General features: G+C 37.1%; 1 protein-coding gene across 1 annotated transcript in view; it reads right to left on the bottom strand.

Moving 5' to 3' along the window:
• DCC (DCC netrin 1 receptor) overlaps window positions 1-17,609 on the bottom strand; it is a gene marked incomplete at both ends in the record, with an annotated part of 1,188,726 nt that overhangs the window by 44,028 nt on the left and 1,127,089 nt on the right. Inside the window, 2 exons of the mRNA XM_079717018.1 lie at window positions 7,754-7,966; window positions 16,677-16,832. Coding sequence (XP_079573144.1) covers window positions 7,754-7,966; window positions 16,677-16,832 — 369 coding nt within the window. The remainder of the gene's footprint in view (window positions 1-7,753; window positions 7,967-16,676; window positions 16,833-17,609) is intronic.

Here is a 17,609-nt window from a genome sequence, read left to right as displayed (position 1 = left end):
TTCTCTAGGAAGGTGTTTAACACGGCACTTGAATTTCCCATTAAGTCCCTGCCAATAAGATAAAAGTTACAAACATTCAGAAGAAGTAGGATCTTTAAGTGGTTTTTACACATTCTCTTAGATACTGCAGGTCATATCTTCAGAAGTAGTTCACTGATGGTTAAACTCTCACTTTTAATCACAGAGATTGTTTCAGTGTGTTAGATCTTTCACAACACATTTTCAATAATCCATTAACACAGAGGTTTATGTGAACACGTTTTGTCTGTTTCAAAATTTCCCCTGTTCCCACAGAAAGCAACTGGAATCTGACACACGTTGATGAACCATAAGGAGCTCTGTCAAATGCTTAGAAGACTTAAGATGCACAGTGTGCAGCTCACAATCTGTACTCAAAGGAAAACCTTTCTCTTACTTATACTCTTTCATAAAGCAAAGAAGAAATACAGAGAGAACATCCACCCTTATTTATGCAGTAATTAAGATTGCTGGAATTTCACGTTTTAGTCCTCTTTGAAGAGGAAAGTTTATCTAATTCCACAGATTAGAATTAGTAGGATTCAGGGGAGCAGAATTCCATAACTGGCATAATGGAGGGAGTAGTCCTCAGGACTCTATTTGCACTGAGCCTCACTCCCTCTTTTTAGGAATAAAGGGGATGCTATTCTTCTCCAAGGTACTATGATCCTCAAGATATTTCACAAGTAACAACATCTATACAGAAGTAATTAACCATGTGACCTAGCAGGTTCATAGGATATGTGAAAGGAATAATTGCTGCCTTGCAAACAACCTATTCCTCAGCCTTTCCCTCATCATCCTCTGTCACCCACAAGGCCACCACTCCCCAGTATAATCCAAGGACATTCTTCTTAGATTATATGTTTCAAATTATATAGTCTACTAGGTAACAAGGTTCTGAAAATAGATTTGTTTTCATTTTCTCTATGATTATCTAGATAGCAATGCAATACTTTAACCCTAGAGTATAATTGTTTAAATTTGATAATTAGCCTCAATTTTTATTTATGATCTAGCAATTCTTGGTACAATATTTTCTCGTTTTTTTAATTGCATAAAAATTTGATCAAAAGGACTCAAATTTTGACTCAATGGTGCTCATTCACCCCCTCTTCCCAAGAGCTTTTTGCAATTCTAAAAAGTATCAGCCATTCCTTTTTTAGTCTCGTTGACCTTCACATGTTCTAAGCCACAATCTGAGTAATATTCTCATGTGCGTTAACTTTTATCTTTGTTTTACACTTCCTTCTGCTCATCTTAATTTTATTATTGGACTCCAAAGCCCTGGCCATCCATGGTGCATGATGCTGAAAGCAATAGATGTCAGTTCCCTGGCTCCTTGCCCTCTTGTAGAGGAATCTGGCAGGTTGGACAGGTGAGTTTGATAGGAGTTATTCCAGAGCTCCTGTCTAGTTCCTATCTTGCTATAACTCCTTTCCTCTGTCTAGCCTACATAAAGGAATAAAACATTTACTCAGACACTAAGCTAAATAACTCAACCTCCCTGCTATAAAACAATTCTTTCTGAGCGATATTTAATAACTAGAATCATCCTAGAAGCCTGCTTGTAGGGAAAAAGTCAATCTAAGAATAACTACTCACAGAACAAAAAGCTAACTAAAATCCTTTATTTTTCTTCAGCGTTCTACTTCTCTGAATTCTTTAAACTTGGCCATTAGCTCAACTGTTGACCTTGGGCAAGCTGCTTAACCTTTTTAGGCTTCAGTTTTGTCATTTATAAGTGAGGTACCAGTCACATGGCTTACTCATAAAGTGTCCTCTAGAAATGGTTTCCCTCTCTTTGAGGCAGTTAGCAGAGATTTTTTCTATTTAAATACTGGAACACCATACTAAAGGAAATAGTATTTTATTAAAACACCAAGTAGGTTCCAGAGTCACAAATATTGGTGATGTATAAAGCAAACTTGACTTAATTACATTTACCAAGTAATAATTTAGAATGACTAGACCAAATGAAATCAAATTTCATCTATTAAAAAAATGATCTGTTGGGAATGAGGACAAGACAATTTCAAGGGGGTACCAAAAAAAAAAAAACCACAATAAAAAAACCTCAAACAAAAAACCAAAAACACACAGAGAGATGAGCCTACACATGAGATGAAATGTGAAGGAGGCGGTGTAATTTTCCACTCTGAAATTGATTGGTGGTATTCGCTCCAAAAACATCAAATCAACACATCTTTCCTACTTAACTGTGCCAGTGATTTATTTGATCTGACTGGCCTGAAAAGTGACGCTCTTGTTCCACCTGCTAAAGGATGTCTGACCTCTGCCTGTGACTCATTTCAGCAGAATGGAATACTCAGGTGGAATCCTGATGAACACCCCCAACAGTAGACTACAGGTGACTCAGGGAAAGGAATTGTATTAATGTATCATGGTAATTTATTGGCAGTTTTGTGTGATAGTATATTTACTGAATGAGGCCTGCCAGAAAGATCAGGTTATAGCAGGAACACATGATTTCCCAACCAGCCATAAAATATAAATCAAATGCCTTTTCTGTCCACTGTCAGCCACCTCCACCCACTCCTTGTCCTCAGTTCTCAGACAAATTGAAGCACATGCCACAATTTGTAGAAGGAAAATCAAACTCAATTTCGCAGTACAATGAAGTGAGTTTTGGTCTTGTCATGTCCACTGACATATTGAACCCTAGAAGATTGAAAAGATCAGGATGTTCTAGGTTTTTGCTTTTATAAATTAAAACATGTAGAAATGCAAATGTGTAAATGGAAGACAATACAGCACGTATGCAGCTTTACAAAGACGCAAGAACTCCAGGGGGGCTAATGTTGTAAAACAGCACTACGATATAAAAGTCACTATTTAAGAGGTCACATGTTCTTTCCCTTTAGAATTACAGCCTCAGAAGACAAATGGTCTCCTAATCCAGGTTCATTTAAAGTGCAGCTGATCAGTTCACAGCTAAAAGGAATTTTCACTAGAGAAGAAAAACAAAACAACAAAAAAACAGCCTATCTTGGCCCTTTGTAGAATTTATGTCAGATCTATAATGCCATAAACCCAACACTCTTATCAAACATTTTCTATTTAATCTGAAAGGGGACTGAGCCAAATCACTTATATGTTCACATCTGTGATTTGCAAAGTGCAGTATGTGTAGCCTCCCTAATATGTGTAAAGACCACACAGAGATGAAGCATTAAGAAATGGAACCACTTTATCACGACGTGATGATGAAATTGTAAGAAACACCATAAAACACCCTAGAGTCTAGTAAGCTAAATTTCTAACTGTGGAAGGAAAAAATAAATGAAGGAATGAATCTGTGTTTTCAGGTAGGTAGAATGTCACTCGTTATGACAACAAGATGATTTTCTAATTACCATTTACTAGAGAAATACTGCAAAATTCTCTGCAACTCCATGGAAGTCATTACTGCATATTATGTGGTGCCCTAAACCTCACATAAAACTGCTGCAAACATAGCTTCGCATGCCTTTTTTGGAAGGCAAACTGAGGCACAGATCGATAATGCTGCCCAAGAAAAACCACACACAGGAATTTGAGGAGGGAAAGAACTTCTTCACTGATCCTAATGTAAATGGTTTCAAACCAGAAGGAACTTCTCGTTGGGCGTGATCTTTAAAAATTACAGTGATGCCTCACGTCACCATATTCTAAAGTAATTACTTGTGGTAAGTAAAGATAAATTCATTAGTAATTACACAGTCCTTTATTGTGAAACACAGAGTAAAATTATTTGAGGTATTTTTTTAAGCCAACAAGAGAATGACTTTACTTCATCAATCAGTTTGACTACAGTAATGATTTTCTTAGAATTAAAATTTGTCAAAAGCTCTAAATATTTCATCTTTTAGACTAAGAAGCAAGTAGTTAATGTCACAGCTAATACATTTGTCAGTCTGCTAATTTTCTTTTTCTATTAGAATAGGTAAACATCAGCCCTTTCTTGAAAGCATACTATTTACCATGTGTCAGGAGCAATGCAGGGAGAACTTATTTGAAAATCATGAGGTAGGGTGTTATGAAATGAACAGGAACCACAGGGAGACAAGAAGAGAAACAAAAAAGGGAAAGGCATTTAATAATTCCCAAGTGATGGTGGGGTGTGCTTCAGGTGAGTGGGGGAGGATGGTATTTACTATGAAAAAAATAAAATCAACCCCGAAAATGCAAGCCAGAGATATTGGAAAATCTGAAAGAAAAGATAGTTTGTCAGAAATAGTTCCACTAAAAACAAAAACAACATTAAAACAAAAGAAGACTTATAAACGTGCAATGGAAATAAAAGAAAATGAGATCTTGTCCACATGACGTTAGAACAGAGAACGGTTCTTCAAATATGCTTATTATTTGAGAGAATAGGTGTAGAGAGAGAAGAACAAACTCTCCTTTCCATCTTTTAAAGATATAATACACTCATTTATGCTACATTGTGCCAGATTTTGCTTAAGGCAGTTTCGGTTTTACTGTAACTAGAAGAAAACAATAACTAGTAAATAATAAAGGTAAGTGCTTTGTTCTGCCTATTATCAGATGTTCTTTCTAAAATTAGGGTCATTGGGTCATTTTGGGGTCATTTTTTAAATTATAGATCACTTGGAGCATGGGTTGATATCCAAACCTTGTGTTCCAAACCAAATATTACTGCCACAGCAAAATTTTCATTTAAAATGGACTTATGAATATCATTTCCATCTTTCTTCTCTGTATTACATAGTTCCTCAAAAAAAGACCTTTATTTCCAAATAAAGAGAACAGTCAACAGTATAAAGTACTATAGCACTTTAGTTTCTTGGTGTTATAAAATTGGTATTTTCAGTATAAAATAGTTAAACATCTCTAGAAGAAATGGACAAATTCTCAGAAAGGTACAATCTCCCTAGACTGAACCAGGAAGAAATAGAAAATATGAACAGACCAATTACAAGTACTGAAATTGAATCAGTAATTTAAAAACTCTCAACAAGCAAAAGTCCAGGACCAGATGGCTTCACAAGTGAAGTCTATCAAACATTTAGAGAAGAGTTAACACTTATCCTTCTGAAAGTATTCCAAAAAAATTGCAGAGGAAGGAACACTTCCGAACTCACTCTATGAGGCCAGCATCACCCTGATACCAAAATCAGACAAAGATAACACACACAAAAGAAAATTACAGGCCAGTATCACTGATGAATATAGATGCAAAAATCCTCAACAAAATACCAGCAAATTGAATCCAACAATAGATGCAAAAATCCTCAACAAAATACTAGCAAATTGAATCCAACAACATATTAAAAGGATCACATACCACGATCAAGTAGGATTTATCCCAGGGATGCAAGGATTTTTCCTACCCACGAATCAATCAGTGTGATACACCACAGTAAAAAACTGAAGAATAAAAACTGTACGATCATCTCAATAGGTACAGAAAAAGCTTTTGACAAAATTCTCATCTTTCCTTATTACAATGTGAGGAAAGAAGCCTTGTGAGAAAATGGTATTCCCCAACTCAGAATTATTTCAGATGTTTCACATTTTTTTCTTTTTATCAGTTTTAGAATGATTTAATTTAATAGGCTTTAAAAGATTATCTTTGTTTTTGTCATTAAATGAGTTAGACATAAACTAAGAGTTACAAATGAATTCCTAAAAGTTCAGAACCCATGCTTTCTGCAGTTAAAGAAAAGTGGGAAAAGATGCACCACTCCCTAGCTGTGTAGACTTAAATATGCTACTTAGATGCTTTGTGTCACAATTTCCTTATCCATGAAATGGGGTTAAGAAAGTAGCAACCTCACAACGTTTTGAGGATCATACGCCATACTACACGTCTTCAGAAGCATGCAGGTCACATAGCACATGCTCAGTAAAGGTTAGTTATTACTAGTAGTTGCAATTAACCTGCCATCTATCCTGACTATGTCTCCTCCAAGATCATTTCCTTTGGCTGGTATTTCAGTGGGAAACTGAGTGTAGCCAGAAATCACCAGGCAGCATGCTCTTGACACAGGAATTTCATGAAATAAGTTTTCTTGCTTCAAATTGTCCCTGTTTCAACTAGCAAAGACCTCATAGCTTTGGGGCAATACCAAGTAGCAGATTCTCCTCATCATGTGTATGTGGGATATATACGTGGGGAGTGGGAGAAGGGCTTGGACAATATAGACTTGCTTTAAATCCTAGCATGGGCTTCTTTGGGGCTAGAAGAGCCATCTCCTATGAAATGAAGTCATGACCTGCAGCGAGCCTATGTGTCAGAGAAGACCCCATCCTGCCCAGGCGCAACATGCAGCATGCATCTCAAGGGATGGAGTCCCACATCCCTCCTGTAGCTGAGCATCCATATGAGACACTACATGAATGGTGAGAACACCAGAGGTGATTCACACAAATCTATTAATATGATGCCAGGAACAAGATATAGTCTTAATGTTACTATAAATTTAAGATTCATAATTGCAGTCTTATTTTTCCTAGTTTAAGCAGTCACTGTGAGGTTTACGTACTAATGCAGTGACTAAAAATCGCTGTGGGTATGGATCTGAGTAACAGAAACTAACTCTAATGTATTTGTACAGTGGCCGATTGGTCCATCCAGCTGCCTGTGTCTATTAAGGTGGCATCTCTATGTACTTGGAACCATTGAATATTACTAGCTTATTCCTAATTTTGGAAGTGACATACCATCACTTCCATTGCATTCTTTGGTCACCAGACCAACCCTGGTGAAATGTGGCAGAGAACTCCTTGTACCATCTACCTGAAGCCCCCATTCCCTTTTGCCTTAGAGAACCAACATCACCAAAGATTCGCCTTCATGTTTTCCTTGCAACCCTGCACTTTAACCTAAGAATGATGCCAATATTCCAAATAATTTTGAGCACTATGTAGTTCTTTATGTATCTACTTAACTAGCTAGTGACCTATATTTCATCCTATCTATTTGTTCCTCCTCCCCTCCCCCTCTTCCTCCTCCTTCTCCTCCTCCGTCTTCTTCCTTTGTCCCTCTCTGTGCCCCCTTCATCTCCCTAACCCCTAACAGAAACGAAAAGGAGCTCTGGTTCAGCCTCACTGGATACCAGCTAAGGTAATAAAATGAACACTGCACTGGGAATTAGGGACTCTGGTTCTCCTCTCTGCCATTTGACTTTCTTAGAAAGGAAACATAGAGATGTTACTTCCTATCTATCTAAGTTGTGGTTTCTCTATTTCTAAAATTAGGAAGTTAGACACTACACTGGTCTGATATGCCTTTCTGGCCTTGGAACTCTAAAATAAGAACCCCTGCAAGATGACTAATGAAAAGAACAAAGCAGAATTATGAGATTTACATGCATTTCTCTAAAAAGTGATTTTGCAGACTTCTGTACCTTTTACTCTAGTCTTGGGGTCTAGCTTTAAATCCTACAACTCATGTGGCAGACAGAAGAACTTTTCCAGTATTCCCTAGTGGGCATACCTATAGCACACATTAAAAGTACTGGACTGACGTTCAGGATCAATGAACAACTTTCCAAAGGAATGAAAGGCGCCTACAACCAGCCAGTTGCTTATAAGGCAAATACTTAAAAGCTGCACCACAAACATCAGTGAAAGACACGAGCACACTGGGCACATAATCAATGTCAAAAAGATCCATTACGTCCAGGCCTTCTCGGAACCCTCATTGTACTTACGTGGAGCCACCAGGGATAACAAAGCTTTTAAGTGTAAACAAATGGGCACTTACCTGACTGAGACAAAAGCGGTGTATAAGGGATTTTCGGTTCTATTGCACTCATCGGTGGAGGTAGCAAAGGGTTGGCGAAGCTGCGGAGTGGATGAGTTGGTCGAACACAGGCCGTGGGGATGGTTCTGCTGGGTGCCTCCTCACCGCTGGGATGCTCAGGCTGTGCTGGGGGCAACATGGGCGGCTGTTGGGTGGCTGGTCCTTCACTCACTGCTGCAAGGGAGACAAAAAAAGCCATTCATAATCCGCGACAAAGTGGGCTTTCCCTAAGTCACCCGAAGGGGCCCTGGAGCAGTTCAGAGAGTTATGCCAGGATCTGACTAATCCATTCTTCACGTTGAGAACATTCCATCCCTCTACCCTCATATATTTAAGGGATATGATAACACTGCCCCTTTAAACAGTAGAAATAGACCCAGTAGGACAGGGCTCTATCTTCCAGGGAGAGTAGTAGTAAAATATACACGGCACTGACTGTATTGCCTGAATTGTCTGGGCCTTGCAATCGTAAGTGAAAAAGCGAGAAAAAAAGAGTTATTTCTCCTTTCATAAGTAGCAATGTCAGTGAAATTCAATGTACTAAACCCGGCTACGGCTGCATTATTATCTACCAGCCGATATGCCAATTTTTTTAAACATGCCATGTCAACTGTCAGACAAATCAGAGTTACCGGGTGCTCAAGGCATTGCTAATAAAATGATACGAATAATAACCATTATCATTATCTTCCATAACAAAATAGAAGCACATCCAGCTAAGAAGTTATAGGAGAGATGAACCTGCTGAAACAAGTTGCCTGAATGCAGAATTGCAATTTTTCCTCTTTGGTAGCAAACATTGTAATTTTCAGTCAGATTACTATGGTTAGAGAGGTTTCACACAGCCGTTTGTGACAGCCTTTGGCTATCTGGACAGTTTTGCAAGTGGAAACACACCTTTTCTCCAGAGAACACAGTTTAGTTTGACTAAAATACTGTTTATCATGCTAAGGATGCTGTGATGTGACTTTATTCATTCATATTCAGAGTCAACAGATCCCAGTTAAATTGAAAATGAACAGAGCTGCATAGTAGGTGTAAGTGTGGATGAAAGAAGAGTACTTCTGGTGACTTATTTCTTAAAAAAGTGCTATTGGGTAAAGTGGAAAAAATACAGTGATAGAAGATAATCTCTCACTCTTGAAAGAGAATTTCTATGCAGGAAATATTTCAAGATAATTAGTTTGTGAGATAATTTTGAGACACCTCTCTGGGAGGCTCTGTGAGTTCAGCAAAGGGCAGAGGAGATAGAAAATCTGATAATGCTGAAGGGGGTGGAGATTAAAGATACAAAAGATCAAGATATCATAGTAAAGATATGCAAAAGTGAAATGTGCCTGCAGAGGGTATTTGATATTAAAACTCATTTGTCTATATTCAGAAAGGGTTAGAGGTCCTCTGGGTTGCTGAGCGGGCTTCAGGCTTACCCCATTCAAAGATGGAGATGAGGAGATACAGGGTTGGCCGAGGACAGATGCAGTCACATAGCAAATGGAACCAGAAAATGGGCAAAGACTTGATTAAAGATTTCTTCAAATATGGAAAGTGTAATCTAGCAAACTGGATAGAACTCTGAGGGCAAGAGCAGTTTGAAGAGAAGTACCTTATCTCTAGGCTAGGAAGTCCTATCAAAGATGGAGAGGAGAAACACATGCAGGTACGATCTCAAGGTTAAAGTGAGGGGCTGCAAGGAAAACATGAAGGCAAATCTTTGGTGATGTTGGTTCTCTAAGGCAAAAGGGAATGGGGCTTCAGGTAGGTGGTATAAGGAGCTAAACTGCTTTTAAGAATGTAAAGGGAAAGAGGAACATGTGTGTTCAATCAAGATGGTGTAATTAGGTGGTTGAGAGTATAGTTTTAGAAACAAAGAAAATTATGGTTTTACTCTAGACTCATATTTAGTCTAAAGGAACAAATGACCAACGGTCAGTTGTCCAAATAAAAATACAGTATCTCTCAGATCTAGATCAGAGAGGCAGCTGCAGGAACCTACAACGAGGTCCTTCTTTATTACCAAAGGGCTGGTTTTTATTAAAGGGTCCATATCATCATATTAAAAATGTCTCTCCAAGAAAAGAAAGTTCACAATTTTCCTCAGAAATCTGCTGTAATTTTCTCTATTGAAGATGGACTGCAGTAAATCCATATCATATTTTGAAAACTGCTTTAGTTATTACAGAAATAATAATATTTTGTGATGTCTTTCTTTTCTTCATTCCTTCCTTCATATTTTCTTTTTCTACTTCTTCTACATTTTTGAAATCAAAGAGATCTAAGTTAAAATATTATTGTGATCATAGGTTTAATAAAACGTACATGCAATTTTTTTAGTCTTCTGAAATTTAGTTACTTTAAAACCTCAGGCTTCACATGAATTCTGTTGACTTCGGTGAATTTTAGGGGGGGCACTCCCATTTTCTTCTCTTCAGCATATTTGAAAATAAAAATGCTGTGCATGTGTCATCCTCCATTCCCAAGTTTTCAGTTGGCCACCAAGATTCCCACTGGGAACATCACAATGTGGTTCTTGACTTTGAGAGAAGTAATGGTGGCTTGATACCAATGGACCAGCTCTTTAGCAAAATCAATACTTAGTACCACATAGTGAAAAGGAACGTGCCTAATGCAATGTGCTAGGTGGAATGGGAGGGTCCAGCCTCAACACTGAATGTATCAGTAATGCATAACGGACTGTTTTTGTTTTGTTCAAAACGTTAATTTTGCTTAATACCTAATACAATGGACAAGGTACAGGTTTTCCATAGACAATTCATAATGCTTATATTTTACATAGAACAAACAAACAAAAAAATGCCTTTTAGAAATGGCTGACATCTAAGGCAGTGAAAAAATTCTCAGACAAACACAACAGCAACTGCTCCACTGGAAAAGCTCTCATTTCAGATGAGCCCATTTGGCCAGTTCAGGTGCCAGCTTCAGGACACCTATGTGAAACAGATTTGCTCTGTGACATGACATTTAGCTGTACTAAGAGCTCTAAAAGCAAAGAAAACCTCCTTTCACCCATGAAGTGCAGCTTCACTGCAATTCAGACACTAAAGTGAGAATCAAATATGTACTGGCAAGGCACTCCTTTTCAAATGATGAAATAGTAGGAATTCATTGTACAAATAGCATACAATTACACAGCAGAGTCAAATCTCAAGGCACTTTATAATAATTAATGTCAACACATACATAATTGCTATGGAGTAACTGGCAAAAATATTGCCAAAATGGAAATGAGGATTTTTCTTCTATCTAACATTGCAATATTTGAAAGAAATACAGCACACTAATAACTCTAAGCAAAGACACTTCAAGACTCGAACATTTTTAGGAACCAAATTCACTCATTAATCTCAGAAGGACAATATCATGCAATAATCCTAAGTAACCCCAATTCCTCACAGTTCAGATTTTTTTTAAAAGACCCTAGAGAAAAATTCATGAACTCTACTGTGCTGATCTTATTTAGGGCAAGTTCCATTTGTTAATTGATTTCCAATTTGGCGGAGAGGTGGGGCGGAAAAATAACGTGGATAAAGTTGACCAGCTTTCTCACTAAGACCATGCATGCCGACACTGAACACAATAGTGGAAATCATCTACTTTTCTCTAGTACCTGTTTCAAAGATGAGGAAATGGGGGCACTGATTTTATACTGATTTGTAGAAATGAGGCCTCAAGATGATTATTTGAAGTTTTCAAAAGATAGCACTTTTCCTTGTTCCCCAAAGGCCAGTTACTTTGCCTATTGAGGCTAAGAGCAGAACTGCAGTGCATTAGTAGGAAGAGGAAAGATGTGTCCATCATGACTGTATAAAGCTTTATCCATGGATCACCAAATATGTGTTATGCAAATGTACTTTAACCTATATCTTTCCTTTCCTTATGGGAGGGGAGAAATTCAGCTTTATTTGTGTCTTCAGAAAGCAGCAGTCTTCGGGGGCAGAGTTTCAGAGTTTTAGCGATTCATCTCTCAAAGTCAAAGGTCTTTCTGATAACTTTTTTTTTTTTTTTTTTTTGCGGTACGCGGGCCTCTCACTGTTGTGGCCTCTCCCGTTGCGGAGCACAGGCTCCGGACGCGCAGGCTCAGCGGCCATGGCTCACGGGCCCAGCTGCTCCGCGGCACGTGGGATCCTCCCGGACCGGGGCACGAACCGGCGTCCCCTCCATTGGCAGGCGGACTCTCAACCACTGCGCCACCAGGGAAGCCCGCCTGATAACTTTTGAGGAAGGAGAGTTGCCCCATTTCACACAGTCAAATGCTTCTTTTCCTGTGTGTGCCTTTCACTGTTTTTCAAGGTGACTAATAAGACATCTCCAGCCAGAGGCATGAAATGTTTTCTGCTTGACAGAGAACAGGGATGTTTAGTGTTCTCCAAGCCATTTAGAAACTGATACTGAATGACTGGAAGTTAACTGTTTCTGACAGTGATTTAGAGCATATTTCGTTTCCTAGAAAAGAGGATGCGTTGTTTTTTTTTTTTCTTTTCTAAGCAAGCACTTAGAAACACGTATTAGTTCCTATACCTTTTGCATTTCACTTAGCTTTGGTCAAAAAATACTTGAAGGGCTTCCCTGCTGGCACAGCGGTTGAGAGTCCGCCTGCCGATGCCCGGGACATGGGTTCGTGCCCTGGTCTGGGAGGATCCTAGATGCCACGGAGCGGCTGGGCCCGTGAGACATGGCCGCTGGGCCTGTGCGTCCGAAGCCTGTGCTCCACAACGGGAGAGGCCACAGCAGTGAGAGGCCTGCGTACTGCAAAAAAATAAAATAAAATAAATAAAATAAAACTTGAAGAATGACTGAGTATATATTTTAAAAACATGTGAAATCTTGGCCAGGAGTAGAATGCCTATGCCTTTTGATTTTAGATGAGAGTCAAGAATTATTAAACTAAGAATTCTGTTAAGAATCTTTTATTTGCATAACTTTCTATAATAGTTACATTATCTATTTTATGTTTGTATTATATATTATGTAATAGTTACATAATTAAATTTGTTTAATAATCCTTACTTTTAAATAAATTAACAAAATAAAAAATCTACTAAGGAGACTAAATTTTTCTCCCTTCCTTCTTCCTTCCCTCCCTCCCTTCCTTCTCTCTCTTTTTTTTCTTTCTTTCTTTCTAATAGACCTTACTTTTTAGAGAAGTTTTTAGGTTCATAGCAAAATTGAGTGGAACATACAGAGATTTACCCTCTGACCCCAGATATGCCCAGCCTCCCCACAATCAAAATTTTGCACCAGAGTGGTCCATGAGACTAATCACAGATATAACAAATCTGTGGTCCTTAACCACAGATGAAAACAAATTTTATACTAGCTCATTTATTGTTTTTTTTTCATTGAAATTTAACTTTTGGAATCAAAGAGTAAATGGGATGCTGGATTTTCCGAAGGAGATGATGCTTTTAAAAATGGAAAAGAATCTACAGGAACACCCATGAATAAAATAGTTAATTGCTGGTTTTAAACAAAGTAGTGAACTTTGGCTGTCTCAGTCTTGTTGGAATGAACAGATAAAAGCCATTCTTACACTTCCTTTTAAAGTTAGAGAATATAAATGAAATCAAAAGAAAGCAGTAACGAACCAATGAGAAGAAAACCAAACTAAAACTATAAACCTCTCTTTTCTGTTGGGGACAGTTCATTTCAGAAGTTGAAAAAGGGACTTGTGGGTTCTGAATTCTTTGACTGGAATCATCGTCCTAGTTGTCTGGGGATTCGGAAATTTTGGGTTGTTGGACTTCTCGCACCTTTCGTATTTAAATTTCTTCAGTATGGTTTGGGGGGCTTTTTTCTTCGAGTTTTTGCACACAACTCTATTCTCTAGACATGATGTGCAGTGAGAAAAAGAAAAATAAATATAATTATCTCTTGGTAGATTCCTAATGCCTTTTAATTCTAACCTTGTTACATCTAGACGATTTATGATTTCTTAGGCTGTCCCTGTTGAGTTGGAAAAAATATAGCTACCCCACAAATATATTTTATTGCTGTTACCATCTTATCTATTACGAAATATCCTATCTCACAGGAGCTGCTGAGTCGGCCATTCGTAACAAGGAGAAGAATTCCATAAAATCGATTTTAAAATGCTGTGCTTGAAGAAAAAAAAAAAAGCCAAATGGCACAGGAAAAATCACCAGGGTACATATAATAGCTTGAGAGTCTTTATCCATTCCTACATTCCTTGAAACAAATGAAATATTACTCTCAGGATACAAAATCAATATACAAAAATCAGTTGCATTTTTATATGCTAACAGCAAACTATCAGAAAGAGAAATTAAGAAAACAATCTCATTTACAATAGCATCAAAAAGAACAAAATAGTTAGGAATAAATTTAACCAAGGAGGCGAAAGAGCTCTACACTGAACACTACAAGACTTTGATGAAAGAAATTGAACAAGCTACAAAAGATGGAAAGATAGACTGTGTTTATGGATTGGAAGAATTAATATTTGATGAAAGAAATTGATGAAAGAAGACTTTGATGAAAGAAATTGAACAAGCTACAAAAGATGGAAAGATAGACTGTGTTCATGGATTGGAAGAATTAATATTGTTACAATTACTACCCAAAGCCATCTATATATTCAATGCAATCCCTACTGTAATTCCAATGTCATTTTTACAGAAATAGAAAAAAAATCCTAAAATTTGTATGAAATTCTGAATAGCTGAAAGCAATCCTAAGGACAAAGCTGGAGGCATCATAGTTCCTGATTTCAAGCTATCCCACAAAACTATAGTAATTAAAATAGTATAGTATTAGCATAAAACAGACACAGACCAATGGAACAGAATTGAGAGCCCAAATAAATCTCCACATATAAAAATCAACTAATGTTTAACAAGGAATCCAATAATATATCATGGGGAAAGAATAGTCTCTTCAATAAATGGTGGTGGGAAAACTGGATAGTCACATGTGAAAGAATAAAACTGAACCCCTATCTGGTACCATCTGCAAAAATAAACTCAAAATGGATTAAAGACTTGAACATAAGACCTGGAACTGTAAAACTCCTGAAAGAAAACTTAGATATTGGTCTTGGCAATGATTTTTTTTTTTTGATTGGACACCAAAAGCAAAGTTAACAAGAGCAAAAGTAAGCAAGTGGAACTACATCAAATTAAACAGCTTCTACACAGAAAGAAAATGAAAAGGTAAGGGGAGAAAATTCTTACAAATCAAACATCTGATAAGTGGTTAATATACAAAATATATAAAGAACACATACAACTCAATAGCAAAAAGACAATGTGATTAAAAAATGGGCAGAGGAACTGAATGGATATTATTCCAAAGAGGGAATATAAAAGACCAACAGATACATGAAAAGGTGCTCAACATCACTAATCATTAGGGAAATGCAAATCAAAACCACAATGAGATACCACCTCACATCTATTAGAATGGCTAAAATAAAAAAAAACAAGAGATAACAAGTCTTGGCAAGGATGTGGAGAAAGGAAAACACTTTTGCACTGTTAGCAGGAATATAAATGGGTGCAGCCACTATATAAAACAGTATGGAAGTTCCTTAGGAAATTAAAAATTGAACAATCATATGATCCAGTCATCCCACTTCTGGGTGTAGCCAAAGGCAATCAGGATATCAAAGAGATATCTGCACTCCTGTGCTTTTTGCAGCATTATTCACAATAGCCAAAACAATGAAAAAGCTAAGTTTTTGTCCAGGATGAATGTGTAAAGAAGATGTGAGATATATATCTGTCTATATTTATATCTATATCTACAGCTACATCTCTAACATCTATCTATCTATCTATCTATCTATCTATCTATCTATCTATCTATCTATATTATTCAGCCATGAGAAAGAAGGACATCCAGCCATTTGCAACAACATGGATAGACCTTGAGGACATCATGCTGAATGAGATAAGTCAGACAGAGAAAGACATACATTATATAACATCACTTTTATGTGGAATCTAAAAAAGCCAAACTCATAGAAATAGAAACTAGAATTATGTTCACCAGGGACTAGGGGTTGAGAGAAGAAGGGAGATATTGGTCAGAGTACCAACTTCTACTTATAAGATGAATAAATTCTGGGGATCTAATGTACAGCATAGTGATTATAGTTAATGATACTGTGTTATACACTTGAAAGTTGCTAAGAGAGTAGCTCTTAATTATTTTTATTACAAAAAAGAAATGCTTATTATGTGACATGATGGGGATGTTGGCTAAGGTTATGGTGGTAATCATTTTGCAACACATAAGTGTATCAAATCAACACTTTGTACACCTTAAATTTATACAATGTTAAATGTCAATTATATCTCATTAAAACTGGAAAAATACATACATAAAAACAGATGAAATACCACTCTGGGAATTTTTCATTTCCAGCAACTATTTCTTAAAGATGAAAATGTATTGCTGAACTGATTTAATAAAGAGAGCTTTCATACAGTTATTGGTTCATAAGGAAAATCAATGAGACATCTTTAGTTATAACCAACATACACTTAAATAAGAATGTTGGAGGACAGTCACTTGCTTATTAACTTCCCAGTTAACAGAACAAATTAATTTCAAGCACCCATCATATCACTGTTTTACTGAAGCAGTTAATCTTTGTTTCCCCACGACTCCCCATACTGTCAGCGCAATGGACTATGGAAAGACTCCTAGAAAATCAATCCAAAAGCATGTACATAGGGTCCAAAAAAAACAGACGATGCTGGAAAAGAAAATTCTAGTACCCAGGTCATAAGTATATCAATCTTTCCAAAGGATAAGAACACCAAAATGCTACACACTTGACAAGACATCCTTGGTATTATTCGTTTGTTCTTAGTAAAAAGAAAGGAAAATGCAATACACTAACTTTTTCCAGCTCCGAAACCTCGGTCCACTGACAGTGTAGGGAACGGCACAGGCCGGAGGGTGAACTGCGGATGGGGGTATGCACACGTGGGCGATGGAAGGATTCCTGGGTACTGGGCACTTTCTAGGGTTGGCACAGGGATGGCACTCACGACAGCTGCAAAACAAAGATGTTATCGTTAGTATGTATAATTCTATGTAACCACCTAACAAGCAAAAAGCAAACAGCTACATTTTCACATCTTCAAATCCATGCACGTTCTTCACAGTACCATGTAGGCTCCTTTACTTACCTCTCTTTTCAGAAAGTCCCTTTCTTGCCTCAAAAGAGACAACTCACTCTTTAAGAATCTTACCAGGGAGCATTACCCTGAGGTTTAAAACTTTTCATGGTTTCAAACAAGGAAATGATTCATTAGCCATCATAAAGCCATCTTAAGGCTTCCTGGTTTTTATTTAGTTTAGTTTAGTTTTTGTTTTAGTCTTTCTCCTAGGCAAGAATGATAAGATTAGAAATACTGTGTTGTTCAGAAATGGAATATATTATATAGATGGGCTAAGAAAATGGGAATTTTCTATTAATTCCGTGAAAGAATGTAATGCTTTGGAGATCTATAGTCTGGAGAGAATAGCAAGTTATAGTCTAAATAATCACACAAAGGACTTATATTTAAATAGAAAGAAAATACTTTCAAACAGCCAAAATACTAGTACAACTTAGTGACACATTAATTTAAATGCAACTGAATGTTTTCTGTGAATACCAAACATGTTTTAAGTTATATTGACTTAAACCCACAGATGATATCTTACACAATATTTTCTAGGTTTAGTGAGCACTGTTCCATTCCATTATTCAAATATCTGTTCAATTATATCATATTATGAAATATTTACTCTAAGTGTAGTCAATCTCCATCTTATAAAATGTTTA

This window comes from Hyperoodon ampullatus (assembly GCF_949752795.1).
Source record: "Hyperoodon ampullatus genome assembly, chromosome: 13".
NCBI classification, from domain to species: Eukaryota; Metazoa; Chordata; class Mammalia; order Artiodactyla; family Ziphiidae; genus Hyperoodon; species Hyperoodon ampullatus.
This window is presented reverse-complemented; position numbering and strand designations above follow the sequence as displayed.